This window comes from Panthera onca, chromosome D1 (assembly GCF_046562875.1).
Source record: "Panthera onca isolate mPanOnc1 chromosome D1, mPanOnc1 haplotype 2, whole genome shotgun sequence".
In the NCBI taxonomy this organism is placed as follows: domain Eukaryota; kingdom Metazoa; phylum Chordata; class Mammalia; order Carnivora; family Felidae; genus Panthera; species Panthera onca.
The window spans coordinates 81512630-81537854 of NC_138348.1; the positions used below are offsets into that span (position 1 = coordinate 81512630).

At 33.5% G+C, this 25225-nt stretch overlaps 1 protein-coding gene across 2 annotated transcripts in view; it reads left to right on the forward strand.

Annotated features, from left to right (window-relative positions):
* Positions 1-25225, forward strand: part of CNTN5 (contactin 5) — a 1365947-nt gene that overhangs the window by 999708 nt on the left and 341014 nt on the right. For both annotated transcript variants that reach the window (XM_078432971.2, XM_078432970.2), the window contains one exon: positions 14998-15100. In XM_078432971.2, coding sequence (XP_078289097.2) covers positions 14998-15100 — 103 coding nt within the window. The remainder of the gene's footprint in view (positions 1-14997; positions 15101-25225) is intronic.

Sequence of the window (25225 nt, forward strand, 5' to 3'; positions counted from 1 at the left end):
AAAAGTAATATAAAGAAATTTTTTGCTGTCATCCTGACATCCAGATAATGAAATACATGTAGTACATATCTTACATATAGCCAAATTAGAAACTATTCTTATGTATAAATAGCTGTCCTATTGGTCACTATAGGACCAATAATAGTTGGTCACTGCCACAGGCCCTTCTGATTTTAACTTTATTTAAACAAAAGATGTATCCTCAAGCAGCTTTTAGAGAATTTGAAATTCAGATATGAATGAAAGCAGAGAACAAATTTTAAAAAGAAACAATGAGAAAAACTTAGAGGCTCTAATCTCAGAAATGGACTCTCAGGCAGATATGGCTAAATGCAATAGACCCACTATCTACAACCTATTCCCCCTCTGTGGCATTATACTTAAACAACTCAAGCTAAAATTTCACCAATTAAATAGTCATTTAGGTGAATAAGCATTGTGCTTTAAAAAATAAATTTCCACAAAGAGAATTAGAGATCAGTAATCTTTAATTTTTAAAAATTTTAATTTTTTTAAATTTATTTTGAAAAAGAGAGGCGGGAGAGGGAAGCAGAGAGAATCCCAAGCAGGCTTCATGCTGTGAGCGTAGAGCCTGATGTGGGGTTTGACTTCACAAATGGTGGGATCATGACTGGAGCAGAAATCAAGAGTCGGATGCTTAACTGATCTGAGCCACTCAGGTGCCCCAGTCATTTTTACTTTAGAGCATATATGAGTTAAATTATATCTTTTTACTTTAACATCTTACTGACACAATTTCCCAGAAAAAAGGGGTTATAAGGGAAGAGAGTTGGATAAGACTATGAAAAATAATAAAAAGGAATTTAGTATCATTTAAACTATACACACACACACACACACACACACAGAGAGAGACAGAGACAGAGACAGAGAGAGTCTGGCAGAGATCTTTTGAGGCAGACTTAATTATTTTGTAATCCCAGTACTGCCTCATTTTAATTACATGATCCACTCTTTCAAACCTTGGTTTCTTAATTCATGTAACAGGGATTATATCCGCCTTCATATTGTAAAGATTAGAATAATTATGCATAAAAAAGATTAATGATGCATATAAAGAATATGCCATATTTCACAGTTTTTTTGGTTCTTGGTTTTCAAGATAAATAATATACCCTTTGATCCTCAAAGAACACATCATTTAATAGGGAAGATAGACAAGGTGATAATTTTGTTAAGTAACACCACAATGTGTGAACAGTAAAATAAAGAGGTATCGTATGTCAGATGTGCAAAGAGAGCAGGGACCAACTCCACAGGGCCATCAGGAAACTGCAGAGCGGAGTTGACATTTGAGTGCAGTGTTGAGGAAGAAAAAAGTTTGTAAATTGCCCCAGTTCTGGGCTGGCATTATAGACAGATGGAAAAACATACGCAAAGGAACAAGGAAAGAAAAGTAAATAAAAAACAGAATATGGAAAAATAAGCAACTTTCTTTAAGTTTTTGTCTGAGTCTGTCTCTGCATCCATGAAGAAAGCATATGTAGAGAGGAGAGGTGATTTATTTTCCCCACTCTCTTAACCATAAGAATCCTTGCTTCTAGGACCCTGAAATCCAAAGAGCTGTGTTGGGATTCTAGATCACTTATTACGAACTAGGCAGCATTTTGTAAGTTAAATAACAACCAAACCATACTTACAATTTTTTATGGAAAAATGTCTTTGGCTTCAAAGTGTCTTTGGCACTGATTTAGTACAGAACACATGGAATACAATTCATTCATTATATAAAATTGTGGAGAACATCATGGACTCTGGAATCAGACTTCCTGATTTAAATTCTGCCTGTAGTGTTTAATAACCATGACTTTGGACAAGTTTTAACCTTTCTAATTTAGTTTTCTCAGAGGTAAAATGAGGAAATTACTAGACCAATTCTAAGTGTTCTAAGAATTACAGTTGACGTATCTAAGGGACTTGGAGAGGTACCTGGTACATGGTAAACTCCAAAGAAGGACTGAGTATAATTTTCATTATTATATTAAATTTACACTTCCAACAGTGATTAGTGCATGACCTGAAATGTCACAGTAGTTCTCCAATTGTAATTTCATTATTTTTTTTATTTTTTTCCTCTAAATATAATTAATTATCCAGTTAGCTAACATAGAGTGTATACAGTGCGCTCTTAGTTTCAGAAGTAGATTCCCATGATTCATCGCTTACATAAAACACCCAGTGCTTATCCCAACAAGTGCTCTCCTCAATGCCCATAACCCATTTTTCCCTCCCCTCTCCCCCATCAACCCTCAGTTTGTATTTAAGAGTCTCTTATGGTTTGCCTTCCTCTCTGATGAAACCATTTTTTCCCCATCCCTTCCCCCATCGTCTTCTGTTAAGTTTCTCAAATTCCACATATGAGTGAAAATATATGATATCTGTCTTTTTCTGAATGACTTATTTCACTTAACATAACACTCTCCAATTCCATCCATGTTATTGCAAATGGCAAGATTTCATTCTTTCTTATTGCCAGGTAGTATTCCATTGTATATATAAACCACATCTTTTTTACCCAATCATCAGTTGATGGACAATTGGGTTTTTTTTCATAATTTGGCTACTGTTGTTAGCACTGCTATAAACACTGGGGTATATGTGTCCCTATGAATCAGCACTCCTGTATCCTTTGGGTAAATTCCTATATAATTGTAATTTTATATTTTAATTTATCTCTACAACTTTAGAAATCTTGTAAAAAAAAAGATGATAAAAATAACAGGGGGAGTGGGTTATAACCTACAAAAACTATTCACAAATTGAATGACTAACAATATAAACAAATCCTATTAAAACTAAGAAAAAAGACCTTACAGATCATATTTGCATCCATCATTAAATTGCTTACTTCCCCAAGCCATTATTTCACTAAACCAATTTAAACCTGGGAACAAATTTTTTGAGCTGGAATAAGTTGATGTGTAATTTATTTTTTTTACATGTCCATCAATAAATGAATGGATAAAGAATTTATGACAAACAGAGAGAAAAAGAGAGGGGGAATATTATTCAGTCATAAAAAAAAGAATGAAATCTTGCCATTTGCAGCAACATGGATAGAGCTAGAGAGTATAATGCTAAGAAAAATAAGTCAGTCAGAAAAAGACAAATACAATATGATGTCACTCGATGTGGAATTTAAGAAACAAAACAAATGAGCAAAGGGAAAAAAAGAGAGAGAGAGAAAGAAACCAAAAAACAGACTCTTAATGATAGAGACCCAATGGTTACCAGAGGGGAGGTGGGTGGAGGGATGGGTGAAATAGGTGATAGGGATTAAAGAGTACCCTCATCATGATGAAAAATAAAATAAATTGTAAAAAATCAACAAAAAATAAAACAAAAACAAAACAAACAAACAGATTTCCAAAGACTTTTCAGTGTTAGAAATCCAACATGTGTATAACTAGCATGTTTTCAGTGAGCACTTACTCACTGAAAGTGAGAAGCCCTGCTTCTGGTTCTTTTTAAGAAGCATTTACCCACACCCAAGTGGAAGTAGGAAAATTTGCAAAGGAAGACACCCTGTCCATTACAAATTCTTTTTCTGGTTCACTCCCTTCTTTTTTCAAAAAAACAAAAAAACAAAAGTGTACCCTTTGCAGTCTATTAAATACCAGTTCCTAGTTGTTGTTGCTTTTTAATGTGAATAGTTATATTCAATAATTATAATTATTTTGTGGTTAAATTCTTTTTGTCCTTTATTTTGGCTTAATACTGGATAATATGTTCAACAAAGAAAAATAATAAGGAAACTTATTAAACTTAATAATAAGGAAACTACATTAATAAGTTGATCTGTATTGCCAAGACATATTCTTTTGTGAAAGACATGAAAACTCAAATGCATTGTGGTTTAATCTATCCATCATTAACAGGCTTCAGAATCTCCATCTCATCAGTATTAAAACCTAAGATAATTTTTTTAATGACCAAGAAAAAAACAGTATCATAATATATTAATGGGTTAATCATTTTTTAAATATTGTATCTTTCATTTATATATCTATACAGAATAAAACTGGTAAATTTAATTTTTCTCCCCAAATTATATTAAAATCTGAAATTACCTATAAGGATTCGGAGCAAATTCTGGATTATGATGTTTTCCCAGTCCTGAGTAATGAAAAATTTTTAAATGAATTTGAATTTTCTATGCTATATGTATAATTCATGCTCAATAACTATCCCTTATTACTTGGCTTATAGTAAACTAAGACTATCTATGTGTATGAAACTACAATGATCTGAGTTTAATAAGTCAAAAATAAGTTTAAGGCATGGCTCTAGCCACAAATTAATTATCTATCTCATTAGAGAAACAGGACATGTAAACATTAAACACTAAATAAAACATGACTAAGTAGAGATGATAAATGTAAGTAGTAAATGCTATTAGAATCTAGGGAATGGAGCCATCATTTTGAGTACTGTGGTTGTGGAAGGTAATCCTGATGAAAGAAACTTAATCCATCTTTCTTAATGGAGAGTATTTTAATGGATATATAGGTTTATAATTTAAATATAACACAGGAATAAATAAGTGCCATTTTGGAGACAGTCTAACCAGAGCAGTGGGCTTATTCTACTCAAGTGAAAACTAAGGTTGATAAATTAGGTTTGGAGCAGATTTTGAAGGCTTTACATGACAAAATGAGGAGTTTAAATTTTATCAATAAGACAATGGGAAATCGCTAATTTTTTAAGAGAGGAAAATAAATGATGATAACATTATTTATGAAGATTAAGCTGGAGTTGTTTACAGAATAGATTGGATGGAAAAGATAGCAGAATCAGGGACCAAATAAACCAGAGATTAAGGTCAAAGATTTAAATTACATTATATTTATGGAAAGAAATCAGAAAAGACATGAACATGAAATCCTAGAAAGATTATGAGGAAATTCCTTGGTTTGCTCCTGAAACACTTTCAAGCTTTAAATGAGGAACAAAGAAATGTTTGTAAGAATCAATCCAAGATAGTGAATCAAAATTTTAGTAGGAAAATGAAATCAAAAATTCAATGGGAGAAACTATGAACCAAGGAACCCAGGCTCATCCAAAGAATGACATGTAGCCAGATAGAAGTTCATCAATTTATACATTGGCACTGCAGATACAAAAGAACAAACTCCATTTCCTCATTGCTAGAAACCATAATGCAGTGAGGAATATAAAGAAGTAAACATCATTAAAATGCAATGAGATATGCACTAAAATAATGTTTTGAACTGTGCACTGTGAAAACAGTAGAGTGAAATTAATTCTTCTAAAGATGGGGAGATGAAATTGGGGAATGATTTTAAAAACTGAATGTTAGTTTATTAAATAGAGGGAGAAGTTACATGAAGTACAGAAAAAGGCAAAAGCATGTGGTTGTAAAGTGCCATGGTTATTTTGAGAAATGGAGAAAAGTATTGTGTGGCTACAGAGTAAGATTTGTGAGAAGAGTTACTAAATACAAGATTAACTGGAGAGGAAAAGTACAAATTAGTAAGGTTTTTCAATGCATTGCTAGAGGGTTCAGATTTTACTTTAAATCACCACTAAGCAGAGTCTTTGAAGCAGAGAATTAGCATTAAATATAAAATATTTGTTATATTTGCTGTCTGCTGTTCTTTGTTTATTTGCTTGCTTGGCTCAGGACAATAGCTCTTGTATTAGTAGTAGGAAAGACAAACCAACAGATTCAAGTGTTGATCTGGAATCTTGAATGGCTTTTTCGAGAAAAGACTGGATTGGCAGTATGTCACAGCTCTATTCTGCTGAGTAATGAAAGCCAAGTGAATATTATAAAGGAAAATGCACATTACTTTTAGATGAGCAGTTAGAGTAAGGAGTTAAAACAGCTATACAAAAAGATAAGTTTGCTTATAATAACCTGCAAGTTCGAAGGACACGTTTCAAAGACATCAGAAAGACAGACTAGGGCCAGATAGCAGAATTCAGATTTGACCATGAGGCTTTCAACTAGTAAGACAATTGGAATAGCTGTATATAAATAACTGTAATGCATAGTATAGCATAATTAGTATCAAAAGAAATAAGACACCACGGTAATCCAGAAATATGGGACAAAATTTCTTTCTGGGGTTATTTTGAAGTTGTTTGTGTTTTACTAGGAGGGTGGATGTTTTCTTGTTTTCTTTTTTTTGCCTTCTCTCTCGCTTTTTATTTATTCTCCTTTTCTTCTTCCTCTTTCTCTTTTTTCTTCTCTTTCTCTTTCTCCTTCCTCTCAACTGTCTTTTCTTCTTCCTCCTCCTCTTTCCCTTCTTCATCATCACCATTGCTGTCATTGTCTTCTGAGATGGAATGTGAAGTGAAGTTTACTGATAGATAAACTTTAGTGTGCATGGGATGATATTAAGGTATTTTTAGATAAGAGCACACAGCATGTGGATAGCTCATAACCAGTTACAAGTAAAGTATATTTTTGAATATAACAAGCATTTTTGTTACATAGAATAATCATGCATAGATGCATGAAGGGGAAGAGTAAGAAGTAAAGTTGAAAAGATAATTTAGGACTAGAACATTGAAGTCTTTGAGTGGAAAACAAAGAAATGAAAACATCAGTAAATTAAGAGAAAGGATCATGGCATGTTTTTAGTAGTTGCAATGAACTCTACTGCAGTAATGTTTCATCCTCTTAGTTTAGTCTTCCTCCTTTACCAATGTTACTCTGTCTGGGTAACATCCACATTTATAACAATGATCCATTCAACATCCTGACCTCTCTGTTTCTTAACCTATTTGCCTCCCTTGAATTTGCACTCCATCTCACCTTTGCCACCCACTACAAAAGTTTAAAAACCTGAATTTTGTGATTACCAATGATTCTGCCTTCATCTAAAAAAAGATTCTTTTTTTTAAAATGTTTATTTATTTTTGAGAGAGAGACAGAGACAGAACCTGACCAGGAAAGTGGCAGAGAGAGGGGGCTACACAGAATCCAAAGAGGCTCCAGGCTCTGAGCTGTCAGCACAGAGCCCAACGCAGGGCTGTAACCCGTGAGATCATGACCCGAGCAGAAGTCAGACACTTAAAGGAGTCACCCAGGCACCCTGACAAATAGATTCTTTGGTTAAGGTATCAAGTATTCTTGAGCACTGACTTTGTATCAGGTACTGTTTGAGATTACAAAGGTAACAAAACAATGTGGTCTCTGTCCTGCTTAAGCTTATAGATTACAAGAGAAACAGAAATTGAGCAAAGGGATACAGTGCGATCAGATTGAAGAATCAGTTACAATTGTAATTAGTTTTACAAAAAAAGAAACAGTTCTATAATATATACTATATATATATAGAATATATAGAAATATATAGAAAAATAGAATATATAGAGAAATCAAATATATAGAAAATATGTATATTATAGTACTATTTCTCTAATATATACATATATGTATATGTATATATTGAGAAATGATATGGGTATTGATATACATATAGATAGATAGATGATAGATAGATAGATAGATAGATAAAGATAATTATAAATGGAAAGAGAGAGATACAGACAGACAAAGAAACAGAGATTAACCTGGTTGGATGGGGAGGGGGAGGATGTAGAGGGTAAGAAAATACCCTGTATTTGAAGTGGAATTTAGTTGTCTACAAAATTGGAAATGACTAAATGAATTCTGCTTTGCAAACAGTGGGAACTTTTCCTGGGGAGCAACATAGAATAAGGAGGGGGAGTTGGCTTCAGAATTGATGTAGTCCTAGATTTGTAGCTCTTACCTGTCATTTAATAGCTCAGTGATGTTGAACAAGTTATTTAACCTTTCAAATAATCAGTTTCCTCTTAATTAAAATGGAGATAATCATGCCTACCTTGTTGTGTTTGTAAGATTTAAATGACAATATAGTTACATACACTTACAGCACTAGGCTTACAGCAGGTGTTCAAAAAGTTTTTTCTTTCTTTACATCTAGAATCTTTAATGCACATAAAGCCCCATGATGAAGCTGCGATAATTGGCATCCCCCCCTCTGGAAAGATTTATCTTTTGAACCATATTATTCATAAAGCTTTTGAAACCCATAAGAGTTTTTATAAAATAAAATATGTGGTGAATTGTTTACAAAGTAAATCAGGGCCTGGTATGTTTAGTATCTGAAATCTGAGTGCTAACAGCAGGAATGCTGGCATTCTCAATAACAAGACTGAAGTGAGAAAACAATCTGTGCAGATTAAAGTGTAAAAATAAACTTTTAACAATAGTTAAAACAACCCATTTGTCACATTTTTCCCTGAGTTATGCAACTAGGCAGCTGATCAAATGAGCTAGCAGAACTAATTCCTCCAAAGATATTTAAGTCCCATGACCTCTCAGTGATTACTGTATGAATAAATAGACAGCTATAGGTAAGAAACTTTTCTGGAAGGAGCAATTTCTCTGAATAATGCTAAAGAATCTAGAACTAAAAGGTAATGTGGTTTTCTAGGTAGTTATAAGGTATAGAAGCTCACTCCAGTGAACTTAAATAAGAGACTTTTGTTTTCAGGAAATACATGGCATGGTAAGATAAAGGAGAGATTCAAAAATTCCAAGATTAGGGTTTGCAATATGGCCTGGCTCCATGGGGACTAAGACTGTAAAGTAGCTGAATCCAAACAGTCCTAGGAATCTTAGTAATAGGATTATATGGCTATTTCCTTTATATATTTCCCAATAATGCAATTCAGCTCTTATACATAGTTTTTATTTGTTTTTGTTTTTTTTTTTTTTGTTTTTTTACTTTCCAATTGGCTTAGTCTTACCTTCTGATTTGAATAGATCTTCTTACCTTCCAGATAGTGTGTGTGTCGAAACTGCTTTCTCATAACTTAGGTTTGCCTTGTCTTACCTTTATATTATTTCTATATTACTAGTTTTAGTTTCTTATAGAAGGGACTGTGAATATAGCAATTTGTGTTTAATGTGATTAATGCAGTGAAGAAAGTCCACTGTATATCTGCGGCATTTTACTTTCTCTTTTTAATGGAAAAATATACTAGTAGAAATAAATATTTGAATAAACCATATAGGAATACAGCTGCTAATCATAGCAGGTACCAATATTTTTTTCATATTTGAAAGGCACACACAGACAGATAGACACACAGACATAGACACACATACAGACACACACACACACAATGCACAAAGTCAAAGAAAACTTAGTAAGAAAATCATGCATGAGAGTTTTAAATTGGACTTATGTTTTTGGTTATGAAGATATATTTACAGTGAAGTTTCTGTAATTGTATTTGTAAATACAAATTTATAAAAATAGCAAACATACTGGGGCACCTGGGTGGATTAGTCGGTTATACTTCTGACTCTTGACTTTGGCTCAGGTCATGATCTCACCATTGTGAGATGAAGCCCCATGTCTGGCTGAACATGAAAACGCTTAGGATTCTCTCTCTCCATCTCTCTCCTTCTTCTCCTCCTCCTCCCCTGCTCATGCTCTCTCTCTCTCAAAATAAAATAAACATTAAAAAAATATCAAACATACTTAATTTCCTAAAAATGGAAAACTTTTTTTTTAATAAAAGGAAAGCTTTTAACATACTTCTCATAGTGAATATTCAACTCTTTGTTAAACTTTTCAAATTTTCTCTATCGAGACTATTGTTTTAAAGCTAGAGAGCTTATTGTTTTGTTCAGGAAAAAATATACAGTTGATTTCTTTAGACTTTACTTTTATAAATTATTTTTCCCAGTTATTGATGCACATGGGTTGAGTTTTCAGATTATGGTGGAGAGAGATGCATATATTTCTCTAAATCACAGTGTCAAGAACAGGAGAAGAAAATACGTCTTAAAATTCAGTAATCAATGGAAACCAATTACAGTGTGAAGCATCCCCTTGATCAAATTTTTCTTGGTGTGTGGAAAGGGAAACAAAATCTATTGGTCTGTCTGATTTTCAGAATATATGTAATAGTCAAGAAAAACATCTAATAATAAACACTTCTAGTTCTTTTCAATCTCCTTAGATAAATACTACTCACAATGGTACATTTATTTGAAGATAACACAAATTATTTATTTCCTTTTGCCAAGAGATTCATCAATCCCTTTATTTACATAACAATTATTCATCTTGAGAAACTATGATTCAGAGAAATATGTACTTTTGAAGAGAGAAAACAATATGTTGTCTATCTAGGCTTGTGAAATTGTTGCTTATCAGATAGGACTCCATTTTGGAATTGAAAACACGGCATCTGTATAACATTTTCAAAGATTATAACTTTTAATTTATTTGACTACAGTAGTAAAGAGGAACATATGAATGTGCAATATATATTCCCTAACATACTTCTAGATTTTTAAATCATTCGTAATATTAACATTCGCATTGTATAGAAGAAAATTGACCCAGAGAGGGTTTGTGATTGCCTCAATGTTTCAATAGAGCCAGGGCTGGAGCTGGGATTTACATCACTTATCTACAAATCACAAGTTGATATTCAATATGTCCCAAAAAGATGAGTACATAGCACAAAGTCTATAGGCACAATGTGAACTATTTAGTCTTTTCCTTTCATTCCATCTCATATTTGTCATTATCATTATTGTTATTATCATTATTATTTACTGGTGTTGCGTTGTTGTTGTTGTTGTTGTTTATTTGGGCTTTTATTTCCTTACCAGGTCACTTACACAGCACAATACTTACATATTTATATTCAAATTGCTAAAGACAGTTAAAAAAGATATTTACAAATGAAACATCTTCAAAGATTATTTATCACTAGGCTTAGAGTTGAAACATGTACAATGAAATTTTTGTAAGTTTTCCATTTTTTTTGGATGTTGTTGGCTCTCTAGTCTGCAAAACACTTAAAGAAACAGTACTTGAAATTACATTCCACTTAGGGAAAAGCACCTTAACTCTTTGCAAGTAATTGGAATAAACAAGAAAATCAATGGTAATGCAAGCTGGTGCAGCCACTCTGGAAAACAGTATGGAGGTTCCTCAAAAAACTAAAAATAGTGCAAAAATGCACTATTGGGCATTTATCCAAGGGATACAGGTGTGCTGTTTTGAAGGGACACATGCACTCCCATGTTTATAGCAGTGCTATCAACTATAGCCAAAGTATGGAAAGAGCCCAAATGTTCATCGATGGATGAATGGATAAAAAAGAAGTGGTGTGTATATATATACATATATATATATGTATATATATACACGTATATATATATATACGTATACGTATATATATATATGTATATGTATATATATGTATATACATATATATACATACACACACACACACACACACACACACACACACACACACATATATATATATATATATATATATATATATATATATACACACACACAATGGAGTATTACTTGGCAATCACAAAGAATGAAATCTTGTCATTTGCAACATGTGGATGGAACTGGAGGGTATTATGCTAAGTGAAATTAGTCAGAGAAAGACAAAAATCATATGACTTCACTCATATGAAGACTTTAAGAGACAAAACAGATAATCATAAGGGAAGGGAAACAAAAATAATATAAAAACCGGGAGGGAGGGGGACAAAACAGTAGGGACTCATAAATATGGAGAACAAACTGAGGGTTACGGGAGGGGTTGTGAGAGGAGGGATGGGCTAAACGGGTAAGGGGCACTAAGGAATCTACTCCTGAAATCATTGTTTCACCATATGCTAACTAATTTGGATGTAAATTTTAAAAAATAATAAATCAAGTTATAAAAAAAGATGATTTATCATAAATAAAAAAATAAAATTTATATTTGAATTGTCAAAAAAAAAACCAAAACAACCATGAAGACATAGAAGGAGAATAATGTTGTCTCAGCTGGAAGACCTTTGTTTATCAGGAATTAGGGTAATTTGGGGTCATCTTCTAATGGCATGTAATTTTAATAGGGCAACCTACTATCCCAGAAAAGGTATGGAGAAAGAGATGAAGACATATCCAGTGTCTCCAGGGAGAAAAAATAAATAAATAAGTGAAATAAAATAATAAAATAAAATAAAAATAAAGGAACTACCTTGAATAAAGAGATAGACCTAATATTTTGATATTTAACTAAGTGTCTTATAGGACTGCTTCTCTTTCCTTTAACATCAAACCCTACCCAACAAAACAAATTACGAGCTACACCACATATGACTTGAAATAATAAAACTTGAAATTAAAATATGGATATGGATATTAATCCATGACAGACAGTCAATGATTGATATAGTACATGTGGTTATGCCTGAACTGTTGTGACTGAAATTCCTCAATAGAGTGATGTCAAGCAAATAGCTGTTAAACACCCAAGGTCAGAAAATTCCTATTTTTGCCATTCTGCCAACAGCATTCTATAGGAACTTGAGCCAGTTACCTGACCTCTTTGACTCTTAACTCTCTCATCAAAAAAAAAGAAAAAAAAAAGATAAATTATATACACTAACATGGACTTCAGCTCTAACATAATTGTCCCATGAAATGTAGGACAAAACTTAATTGCTGAATGTAATCAATTGTCAAAGAACAAGAAAGGTGAAGAGCTTTCTCATCTGTCCTTATATCTTCACTATAAGAGTAAAATTAGAAAGAGTTATACCTTATAGTGCAGCTCAAATTAGATAATGTAATTTGAAGCTTCTTATTCAAACCTTTCAATTTTATATTTCATATATAGTTGAGAAAAGAGGTAGAAGAGGAAATAGTGTTGAGAAAGAGAAGTGCTTAAACATTCATTTTGATAAAATAAGACTAACCGCTCAATTCACTTGCTATATACAAATCAGGCTCTTGGTTCAGTGAACAATGGACTAGAAAGCAATCAAAGGAATCAGCGTATTGGAGTAATACATTACATCAATGGTAATTCTCTTCTGTTCCCTCAGAGTATGGATTAGAAAAATGAGACCCCCAAGTCACTGACCTATCAGAGATGGAACAGTCTAAGTCATTAACAAAGCTATGTTCAGAAGCCAATCTTTTTGGTGCAAATATCAGTGATATTTGTCTATGATTACTTTGCAAAACACTAACAAAGAAAAAGCAAAGATTATCTTCTTGTCCTCAGTGAATTTGAATACTTTCCATCTAAAGTGGGCCACATTCTTTCTTCAAGGCCCATATGAAATTAATAATTGATAGATAGATGATTGATGATAGATGATAGATAGATAATAAATACATAAAAGTTTTCTTGCCAAAGGTAACCTTTTCTGTCTTTGTACATCCAGTACATTTTGCCTTTATATCTTATATCACTTTTCTTACTCTTTCTAGTTTTCATCTCTCCTGTCCTTTCTCATCTCACACACATACACAAAGAGGGATTACACATAGCACTATCTATACATGCACATGGACCTAGATGTGCACACATGCCCATAAAAACAAACATCCCCAAACACACACAAGCTGCTCAGAGAAACATCTGTACTAAATTATAACTATCTCCTCTATACTGCTTTATATACAGGATCTCCTAAAATTTGGGGGAGGAAATTAGCTCCTCGGTTGCTTGAGAGCACTAGCACAGGAATTCACCAGTCCTCAGCTAGGTCTTTGTTTAGGTGAAAGTCATATCCAATCTCACAACTTCAACTGCCAGTTCTAAATGATGACATTAAATGTCTGTCACTTGTCCAGAACTCATTCTGAGCTTCATTCCCTCATTGCGTTGTCTACTCAGATTCTTCTGAATATCTTACAGGTATCAAACTCAGTACTCCTAAACTGAGTGTCATCAGCTTTTCCACTGTAGCTGTGTTCTTCTTCCTTTCATTCACATCACCATCCAGCCCCGAAGCTGAAAGCCTTAGTGTCATTATTGAAGAGGTCCATACCCTTGTCTCCAGCAACCACCCTCAATGTGTGCCAAGCTCACTTATTTGTTGTTGTTGTTGTTGTTGTTGTTGTTGTTGTCTAGTGCCTCTTCTCTCTCACTCTCTCTCTCTCTCTACCACTGTAATTCAAGTTTGGACCTTTATTCTTTCTATCTTGCATTATTGAAATAATGTTATTGATGTACTGGTTTCTGCTCCAATTTCAGTATATACATCTCAGCAGAATACCACTCCTCTATTCAAAACCCAAGTGGTCCAAATTATTTACAGATTAAAGTCTGAATGTGTTACTCTGGTCATCAAAGCCCTCTACTTTTTGTACTCCATTTATATTTCCAAATTTGCCCAGTATCATTTCTCTTCATATACCAAACGTTCCAGAAAAGCTGATATTCCTACTTCTGGTAGTTTCCCACCTTTTTGTCTTTATTCTTAGAGTTTCATTTGCTTTCTGTCCTATCTTTTCCCTACTTATTCAAATCCTAACTATTCTTATATATATAGTGCTTCAAATGTACATAATAGTTTAAGGATATCTTGTTCATAGCACTCATCACTTCCTATCTTGAATTACAATAATTTTATATATATTGCTCTTCTTCTATACTTGAGTCATTGTCTAAGAATACACTTGCTGAGTGCTGGAGAGCATAGCCCATGGCTGATTTATCTTAATAATCCCCACAATGCCTAGCAAAATGCTTGCATATGATAAATATTCAATAAATATATGTTAGTGGTTACCATAGCTGTCCTCCAGTAAATATATGTTGACTTAATGAATAAGCATTCATTTTTATGACAATGATAAAGAAAGTTTTTACTTATTTAGAAAAAAAACACAATCATTTATCATGGGAAATGTTCATATTTATTTCCCCTGGAATATAATCAGTAACTAAACTAGCAGTGTTGATTAACATTTCTAATAATTATTACTTGAAATGGTATTGAATATACATGCAACTTCAGACTGAGTCCAAGTGTACTTCTTACTTCAATGCATTAAAAATTTAGCAGTCATCAAACAGACATTAACAACCAAACCACGGTGCTTTCAATGTAACATCTCCAGAATTGGAAGGAAATTGTGACATTAATTTTATGCTTAAAGAATGCTCTCTATTTGCCAGGTGTGATGGGAGAATATGAGCCGAAAATTGAGGTCCATTTTCCTTTCACGGTTACAGCTGCTAAGGGAACAACTGTTAAGATGGAATGCTTTGCACTTGGCAAGTAAGTACACATTCTTCCATAATTAGATACAATTATTTATTAAAGTGTGATATATCTTATTTTTGGATCACTTATTTCGCTAGATTTAATTTTCCCAGAAGCTCCTTGGTAGCTATTCATAAAAAAGAAAAGAAAAAAAAAAACCAGGAAGATGCTAATTGATGAAGTAACCAATTATAATTATCTTTCTAGTGATTTCTATGAATAGTAATGTATATAGTCTTGCTATTTTAACATAAAGCAAACTTCTCTAAGTAAAAGAAGAGCTTTACATCTCTTTGCCTATATGTCTTAAATTTTCAATGTCATTCTTAAATATCATTCAACAATGATATAAATAAAACATGGATAAAAAGATAAGGTGTTATCTGCTTTTTGTGCATATGATATAGACTCTGATAAGATATAATGAGACAACAGTATAAAAATCATAAAGATAGTAGTTACAGTGAGCCAATTGATTAGTACTTTCTGAAAGAATGATAACATGATAGCACCAGCTGTCAATATGTACAATATGCAATCATTCCCCAAATGAGAAAGATGATATATATCACACTATAATGACTGCTAGACTTAATGATTCTATTTCTGAGGGCTTAAATCCTATAATATATATAATCACTTGTCAATGATGTTTATAATATGACTATTGAGCATAGAGGCAGGAGTAAGATTTTGATTATATTTGATTAGAGTATTATGATTTATTTTAAACAGAGTGTTGTTTTGTATTTTTAAGGTGATAAGACCTCAGGGTCCTTTCTAGACTCTGTAATTATAATTTACATAAATGCATCTCTATCAGAGTTACTAATCATTTAACTTCAGTTGTGGTGAGCTAGCTCCCACAATATAGCTATAAAGCACTTGGAGATAAAACATGCTATATAAATGTGCTTAAAGTAGGTTTAGCTTATGGGTGAGAAAAAATATTAGTAAATTTGAAAAATTCATATTTATAGTAAATTTATATACAAAAATCCATAGTAAGAAGAGGTTTAAGGAATGAACATAGTGAACATCATGCTTTTTTAAAATTTAAAACTGATTGAAATAACATACACATGTGCAATTCTATTTAAATCTGAGTAGAAGCATGATCATAATAGACTGAAAACAAAATAAATTGTTATATACTCCATTTGTAAGCAAAATATGCTTGTAAATAGAAATATATTTCAAGAACTAAAAATTCATCTAGGGGGTATTTGGGCTGATATCTGAGGAAGCTTTCCAAACCTAAAGATACTGGTTAAATGGACATGATTAAATCAACCTTAAAATTATTGTTTTTCACTATTTGCCATACTGAGGTGTCAAGTATGCCTGAAAATGTCCTGAGTAATCAGCTGGATTCTGATAAATACAAAAATAATATGTTTTGAGTTAATGCCAAAGGTTTTAGTATATCCTGCAGTTAAATAATTCTCTTTTTTTCCTGCAGTTAAGTAATTCCTAAATGCCAGAATTTGCATTAAAACTACAAACAAAAGAAGGTCATATTGTAAAACAAATTACAGAAATGGATTTATAGAGGAAAAAAAAATAATTTGGGATATTTCCCCCGGCAGGATTATTTAATAAGTTAGATGTGTTTGCTTTTGGAATTCTTAAAATATGTTTAGTAAATTGATCCTTAAAATCCCTTTCATTCTAAGTGGAATCCAACAGTCAAATTATGTTATTTTAATACTTTATTTTCTTCATCTTTTCCACTCCTTTGTTACTCCTTCTCCCCTTTTTCCCCAACATAAGTAAACAAAAGGGAAGATAAAGACACACAGCCTATCAAGAAAGTCTGTTGCTCACTTGATATCCTTTTTATGAAGTGTCATAATTATGAAAAAAGCATGTATGAAGAGTTTACCTCTACCTAAAGATTAACCTACCACTGATGAAAGTAAACAAAATTTAAAAATAACATCTTTACATGTGTTAATTATTTTAAAACACTTTTTTTAATGTTTTTTTTTTTCTATTTTGAGAGACAAAGAAAAAGAGAGAGGATGAGCAGCAGGGGGGCGGGGGGAGAGGGAACAGAGGATCCAAAGTGGGGCTCCATGCTGACAGTAGAGAGTTCGATTCGTGGCTCAAACCCACAAACCTTGAGATCATGACCTGAGCCACCCAGGTGCTAATTTTTTTAGAGTACACAATCATGTGGAATAGATCCTTATTGCATCCCAACATAATCATAGAAATTTCAAATTAATACCGGAGCATCTACTTAGTTCCCACAGCCCACTTGAGCTGTTTCCCACCTTAACAAGGACATGATTCTCTGGTGGATCTTTGCCTGCTCAAGAACTTTATTATATACCACTAGATACTGATCAGGACCTTGCCACTCAAGCTGATATCCCCTTTAAGTCTGTCCACATAGTGTTTTAACCAAATGTTCCTCATGGGGTATTATAACCAAATTCTGGCATAGAGGATACCAAGCTCTTTGCTATCTCATGGCCTTTACACTTGCTTTCCCTCTATAGGGAACACTCTTCCCTGTTCTTTCCATGCTAGCTCCCACTTATCCTTTGGCCTCAACTTAAATACAACCCTCTAAAGAGAAAAGCTGTTACTACTTTATGTAACTCACACTCATTATTCTTTATCTAAATATTTGGGGTATTATTAATCATAACCCTTAATACAATTTTATATTATTTACATATCAGTTTCTCTGATTATTTCCCCACTGGATCAGGCATAAATCCAAGTGGAAACAGGATACAACTCATATGGTTCAAAAGAGTTTACTAAAGGCACACGTTCAATATCCATGAGCAAGGTTAAGGTAACCAAAAAAAAAAAAAAAAAAAAAAAAAAAAAAACTGAGGCATTTGTAGACTAGTGATACCAAGAAGTCATTCCCACCCCTAAGCCAGAATGAAAAAGGAGGAGGAGATAATAATGTCACCAAAACCAGAAAGAGCTGGATATATGGAGTGGGCTGTGGCCCCCAAGGCAACTATAGACACTGAAGAAATACATTAAAAGAACATGGCTAAGGAAAGGGTCAGGAAATTCATTTCCTTATTTCTTTTTCTTCATGCCTCCCCATCTCTGGTGGCTCGCATGGCTAAAGGCAACCAGAAGCCTACCTGCAAGCCCAGAGGAGCTGTTGGCAGTACACAAAGCAAAGGAGGAAGTCTGGGGGAAGAGGAAGATGACAGATAAGGGAGGCAAATGGAATAAGTTTTAAACTCCATGAGAGCAGGAATCATGACTACATTCTTTACTTATTCCTAGTGCCTACCACAGTGCTTGACACATAACAGCACTCAGGAAATATTTGTTGCAGGAATGAATAAACTCAGAAAGATTCTGTCTACTTAATACAATTCAAGTCTTTATTAGTAACACATAATAAATAAACAATAAATAGCCTTTTATGCATAAAATCTTTTGATTAACTCCTAATCTCCCAAACAAATCCACCTACATTCATACCTCTACTTCTTGCCCTCTCATCTTTTCTCATTTATGTCTACATTTACACTTATATTTTAGTCCTCACTTTTTCCTGCTTATTCTTACCTCACTCCACCAGTATCTCTCTTAGACCTACAATTTCTCCTTCTCATTTTATTTTATTTTTAAGGCATGTTATCATGTCCAAATTATACTTACTATTTTAAAAAAATGATCCCAAAATCTTTCCTTTACCTATTGATTCTTAGGAAAAGTTTGGTTGTTTCCTTTGAGGGATAAAATGAGGTTAAAAATGAGGAAGATTTATCAAAGAAGCCAATCTAGAAAGGCTATTTATTGCATGATTCCAACTATATTACATTCTGGAAAAGGCAAAACTATGGATGCAGTAAAAATATCAATATTGCCAGGGCTAGGGGAAAAGAGAAATGACTAGATGAAGCACCGAGAATTTTTACAGTAATAAAGGTATTCTGTGTGATACTATAATGTTGGAGACACGTCATTATGTATTTGTCAAAACCTATAGAATAAACCAAGAGTGAACCCTAAATTACATTATCATCTTTTCATGATAATAATTTGTCAATATAGCTTCATCAATTGTAATACTTGTACCACTTTGATGAAGTGTTTGATAATATGGGAGGGGGGCTGTTGGGTATATGGGACAGGAAGTATATTGTAACTGTACTTTCTGCTTAATTATGCTATCTGTGAACCTAAAACTGCACTTAAAAAGTAAAGTCTATTTTTAAAAAATAATTAAAAAATAAATCAGAAAATAAATAAATACCAGTGTGAAGGACATAGTGAAATACATATGTCAGAGAGAGTGATATTTGATGCAATAATGGCATGAAGGACAAACAAGGAGATCAAAAGTACAAAATTTTGTTGTTCCCACTTTTACCTTCTCCCACCCTTACTGGAGCAACTCAGACTTCCTACCAGAAATCACCATTTATATCATGTCATTCATTAAATCCACTACTTTCCTAGATACTCCTCTCTCAAGGAAAAATAATTAATTCATTAATGCAAAGGAGCCAAAAAGCAAGAAGTGTGCTTGTATAGCTCATCTGGTAAATGCAAATGGGCTAACGTACCTTGAAAGGACCTAGAACTGAGTACAAGTCTGGAGGTTTTAAGAAATAACTATGTTCCAGGTACTGTACTAATTTCTAAGGATTTCCATCATCCTTATTCTCATTCTATCATCATACATTTAGCTGGACTTAGCTGGACTATTTTCAGTTCAGTCTGTCATTACATAAGCAACAGTATACACTTTGACTGAGGTGTCCTCCCACAGTCAATTTTTATCTTTAGAGTTACATTGCCCATCGGTTTTGTTCCAGTTTAAACTGAGACTTAAATACAATAAAGATAGATTCCATCTCTTGAATTTTCTCTGACCCATGATATCATTCATGAATATCATAAGCCATACTGGAAATTTCTTTGATTGTTAACAACTTTGAAAACATGTCAGAATACTGATCCATTGCTCACAAACTACGTTTTTATTCATCTTAAAAAGTAAGTACATCTACTTCTATATAATCTGTTTCTAAAGGTATTCAGTTCTTATAATTTAGAAGATGTAAATTAATGCAGCCATAGTTTCACAGATCATTTAAAAATATATAAGCTGATATTTTTCTTTATTCTTAAAGAAAAACAGTAGAAGAAAAAATATTTTAGGTTATAGAATTTCACTATCTCATAGCATCACACCAGTTCACCAATCTGCCTAATTTGAAGTTAAATACAAAGTCAATACAAGAGCAAAAAGCTGCAAGTTGTCTTCTAAATAAATCTCTATTTAAATCTGAATTTAGGAAAAATCAAATGGTTTCTCTGTAGGCTACTGCAGCAGAATGCAACATGGGAACGAGTTATACTTGTAGAAATCTTTCTACAAATAGAATTATACAATACTGAGTACAGAAAATATGGGTGAAGTGACTATGACACATTCTGTTTAGTACTGGTCAATTCTGCAAAGGTAGAATTTCCCACCCCCCCCCAAAAATGGGAAATGCTTAAAAAGCATCCATAGGGGAACAAAGGTATGCAAAGGCCTGAGAAATACAGAAAAGTGAAGAAAAAAAAAAGAATGGGGATTAATTACTTTGGAAATAAAAAGGCTGTTGCAGACATACGGAACGCTATTATCAAGAGATTGCTCATACACTGTTCTCCAGTTTCATCGAGGTGAGAGGGCTTGAAATTCCAACAGTTTGGGACTAAACTAGCAGAATCAGACTGGGTCTAATGTAGAAGTTTGTGACAAAAAAAAAAAAAAAAAGTTGTTACAGGGAAAAATGGATTATCAGCAGAGGCAGTAGAAACTCTACCCACACTGATGGAAGAATATAATATCCATTTGTCTCCCAATAATCTAGACGGAATTTTTCCTGAAAAGAAAGAAATGGTCTGGGTCAGGATTGGAAATGAAAATTTTAAAATAAACATTCTTTTTTGCTGACCACTCATCTACCTACTCACGCTGAATATTAAGAGTCTAGAGCCGGGCAGGCTTAATTAGCTGCTTTTGTTAACTACATTATTGCATAATATTTTAAAGTAGCTTATGCAGGAAGTAGAAATGGAGAGTGTTGCCTTTTCTTACTCAGCATTCAGCTCAGAGACATTAGTTAGGGGTTAGGGGAGAAGGGGTGTCTTTGGTATCTATCAGGTCTGCTTTAAACACTGAACACAATACTCCTGAAAGGAAATGAGAGATAAGAGATCAAAGGACAATGCAAGTAAGAAATCCCGTAGGTCCCTAGTTCATACTTCATTTCAATGGTCCTCTCCAAATGTAATTGGAAGTTGGTGATATTTTCAACTGATCGTGCTCAGTTTTTAAGTCTCATCTATATAACTTGTTAACAAGACAACACAGAGTAAAATGGGAACTTTAAAGTATGGTGCACTAGTAACTGCAGAAAGCAGCTATCATCTCTAGGGTTGTGGGGAAAAACAAGAAGAGCTGGAATTACTTAAAGCTGAAAGCTCAGAGGTTCCCATCTTGTTTTTATCATCAGCCCTCATATCACAAAACAGAGTAAGAAGGGTGGACTGACACAAGTTCCACTTTACATTTTCAAACTTATCTCTACCTCTCAATCAACCACACCTCTTCCTATACCTCATCCATACATACTTTTCCACTTCTGTGGTCTTGTAACTCACTTCTGCCAGTCTAAAATATCCTGCCCTCACAATTCTATTTGGTCTTTGAAACAGGTCAAATGCAGCTTCTCTGCTGAATCCTGCCTACTTTACTTGAAATCCAATCTCTTACCATTGGAACTGTATCACCATCCATATTTTACCGTTTAGAGTGCCTTATGGGGTCAGTTGTGTATATCTGTCTTCCTTACTGTGCTAAAGTTTTGTATCCCTAGAGTATTTTTACATGCAGTTGCTGCTGGCCTTATTTATTGAATTTAATTCAGGTATGAGAAATGTGGCCAATCTTTCATAACAGGAAGTATGTTACTGCCTTGGTTTGGTCAGACAGAAGTCTCCAGATGCCTTTCATGTGTCTTGGCCCTGAAAATTCTGACCATATTACATTAGCTACAGTTTTCTGACAGATTTCATTTCATCATGTGACATTTTGCAGACCCCAAAAAGATCACTAGATATGTCACATAGCTACCAACAAGAAAGAAGTAAAATTTGGTCATTGATACTTAAATGACCCCATGCACAAGGGCAAACTTGGGGTTATTCTGTAATAAAAAAGCCATATGCCATAAAGCAACATCAGTTTATCTGCTATGACAATTCTACAAGCTAATAGTGTTACAGGGAGATCTTTTCTTTCTTTCTTTCTTTCTTTTTTTTAACTTTACATGTTTCTTATCTTGCTTTTGCAGCCATTAACACACAATCAGATCAGCTGTGCTTAAAAGGCCTTGAACCAGTTACTGTAATAATTATGTGGATGACCTTTCCAGGATCATCTGAAACCTGGCAGTGAGGTGGGAGGGAAGAACACATTCAATTTCCTGCCTTTCTTAGTTCCTGATTATCTCTCTTTCAGATAGCATTTACAAACCATCTTTTGTTACTCCATCAAATGTCTATTAAGAAACCAGAAGGTTAAGTATTTTTTTCTCTTTTTATATGTTTATTGCAAATACAAAAGTGCCAGTTATCAATTCATAAAGTCATTTTTGCTATAGTTTATGTTTTACTTTTCTTAGTCCTTAGCCAATTTGTCTCAAATGGCTGCTCTTGTGTCCCGTTGTAACTGTGAGAATGACAAATATTCCCCTGAGACTTCCCATGGTCGACAACTGGCAAATGTTCCTGAAGGAGCCTACTCTTTAGTTACAGATTGATAATTTATTAATACTGCTTATTTGGAACTGCCGGTCACTAGGGGCTATAGGAATTTAAAAAAATTAGAGTTGATAGTATTCGTCTATCAAACCAAATTCAAATTACTTAATCATTAGATTGACAGAAGATCTAGGGATGGGAGTTAGTCATTGTGTCTAGGAATTAATAAATGTTTACCTATCACAGGACAGTGGTAAATTATGGAGTGAAGAAAATTACCTTTCTGAGCTATTGGTTGCTTCTTTATTATTGAGACCAAGGATGCATCCTCATTTCAGGTGGTACCCAAAGGAGTTATGTGCTGAAACAATCTTAAATATCATACAGCCCAATATCAATTTGTAGATGAGAAACTGAGACTTCACAGGAAAGAGATAGACCAACACTTGTGGACTTGCTGGCCAGGCTAATAGTTTATGCTTCTTCACTTGGTGCTCTTTATATTTTCAACATCTTTCAATAGTGCCAACTATGTGTTTTGGTTATTTATGTATTTTGCATTCAAAAATGTCAACTATTTCTAAGCAAACAGAGCCAGTAATTTGCATAATTATTCATTTTTGGAGTCACTGTTAGCTGGCATCATATTTCTAGCTTTTCTAGGGAAACCGTAGACCTAGTTAATTTGCCTCAGCAGAAAAACCACATATTTGTGCAAAGCCTCACAGCTAGCAAGCTATAGAAGGCAGAACCAGGTTCTAAAACTAAATGCCGTTCTCAATTTAACATACTGATTTTCAGTCACTGAGGGTAATTACCACTTTACTGTAGCAAATATTTTTCTGAATGCACTTACGTATCTCAATGATCAAGAATTGGGAATATTAGTATGAAGGACAAGCCGCCAAGGGTATAAAGAAGAAGATTATCCCAAAATTACATATTTTTATTTGGTTTAGTGAAGGGTCATCTAACAGCTTTATTTTGAGTGAATGTTCCTGGAGTTTTCATAGAATAACCTTTTCTACTGGATGTTGACTGTGAGATGAAAAACTGGTAAGCTATTAATATTCATAAAGAGATTATAAAGAATCAATATATCCATCAAAGGTTTCCAACTCCTTTGGAAACTACGCCCCAAAAAACTCACCAGATACGTAATATTGATATCTGAGTGAGCGTTTAGTGGAGCAAAAGTAAAAGAAATCTTAACCAAAAAGTTGTCCAAAATCTCAGCATACTTAAAACTGACCTCTACCTCCTACTGGATGGTTTCCATATCTCCCTTCAATTCTAACCACATCTCTGACATGTTTGCTCAATGGATTAAAAACAGCAGTAAATTTAGGAAAATTCTTTATTCTCCTGACTTCAGTTTCCTTATTTTGAATTCTTCCAGTGTATATTTCTATATGTTTTATGTAATTGATTACCCCAAATTCCCATTGAATGTTCTAGAAATTTAAATTTTGTGCCCAATGATTATCTCTTCTAATAGTAATTTTAATACCCATAATACCACTTTTAAAGTGGATGTATGTCAGAGCAAAAGTGCTATAGTCTCTTTATTTGAGATATTCTGGCTGATATGTTTGATGGGAATACTTACTTTTTAAAGCTATCATAGTACATTTCTAAAAAGTGGTAAGGGTCTTACCGATTCATTGTACTATGAACTAAGCCTATCTAGTGTAAGTTTTTTCTTGCCTTATTGGTATTGTTTGACCAAAGGCAGCATCAAAATTTGTCCAGTGGATAAAGATTAATTTAGAATTTTAAGATGTTTTCATATGCAATACTCAGAATGATTTGATGCTAAGTTGGAAATTTAGATACAAGCATTGGTAATATGCATAACATTAGTATTATGTTTTTACATTTTGCACTTTTCATTTCAATATCTGTCAATATCATGATCATGTAAGATTTGCTCATATGACATTCCTTCCTTGATACTTCCCTGTCCCTAACTTTATTATCCAAGTGTCTCCCATCAAGCATCATCATTGTCTTCCCTCAAACCTTCTGTCCCAATCTCTCAGCCACTTAAAAATCCCTCAGTTCCATTTCTTCCTTTCTATTCTATATGCCAAAACCATAAAGTCCATTATTATTAAGACAATTTGGCTCTCTTATTTCTGCTACGAAGTAGATTAGAGACAGCCTTCAAAAAATTCACCATACCGATGTTCTACCAGTTTGGGGAATTACTCCAAGTGCTGCTTTATATCGAGCTCTGCAATGGGCACTTTATCATTTCTGTTTTTACAGGTCGCAGGGATTTACTCCTGGTTTTCACATAACTTCCTATCCTATTAAGCCTAATACTTCTTTTGGACTTTTAATTTGGTTGTTGATTCCAACTTCGACTCTTAATTTTCCCAC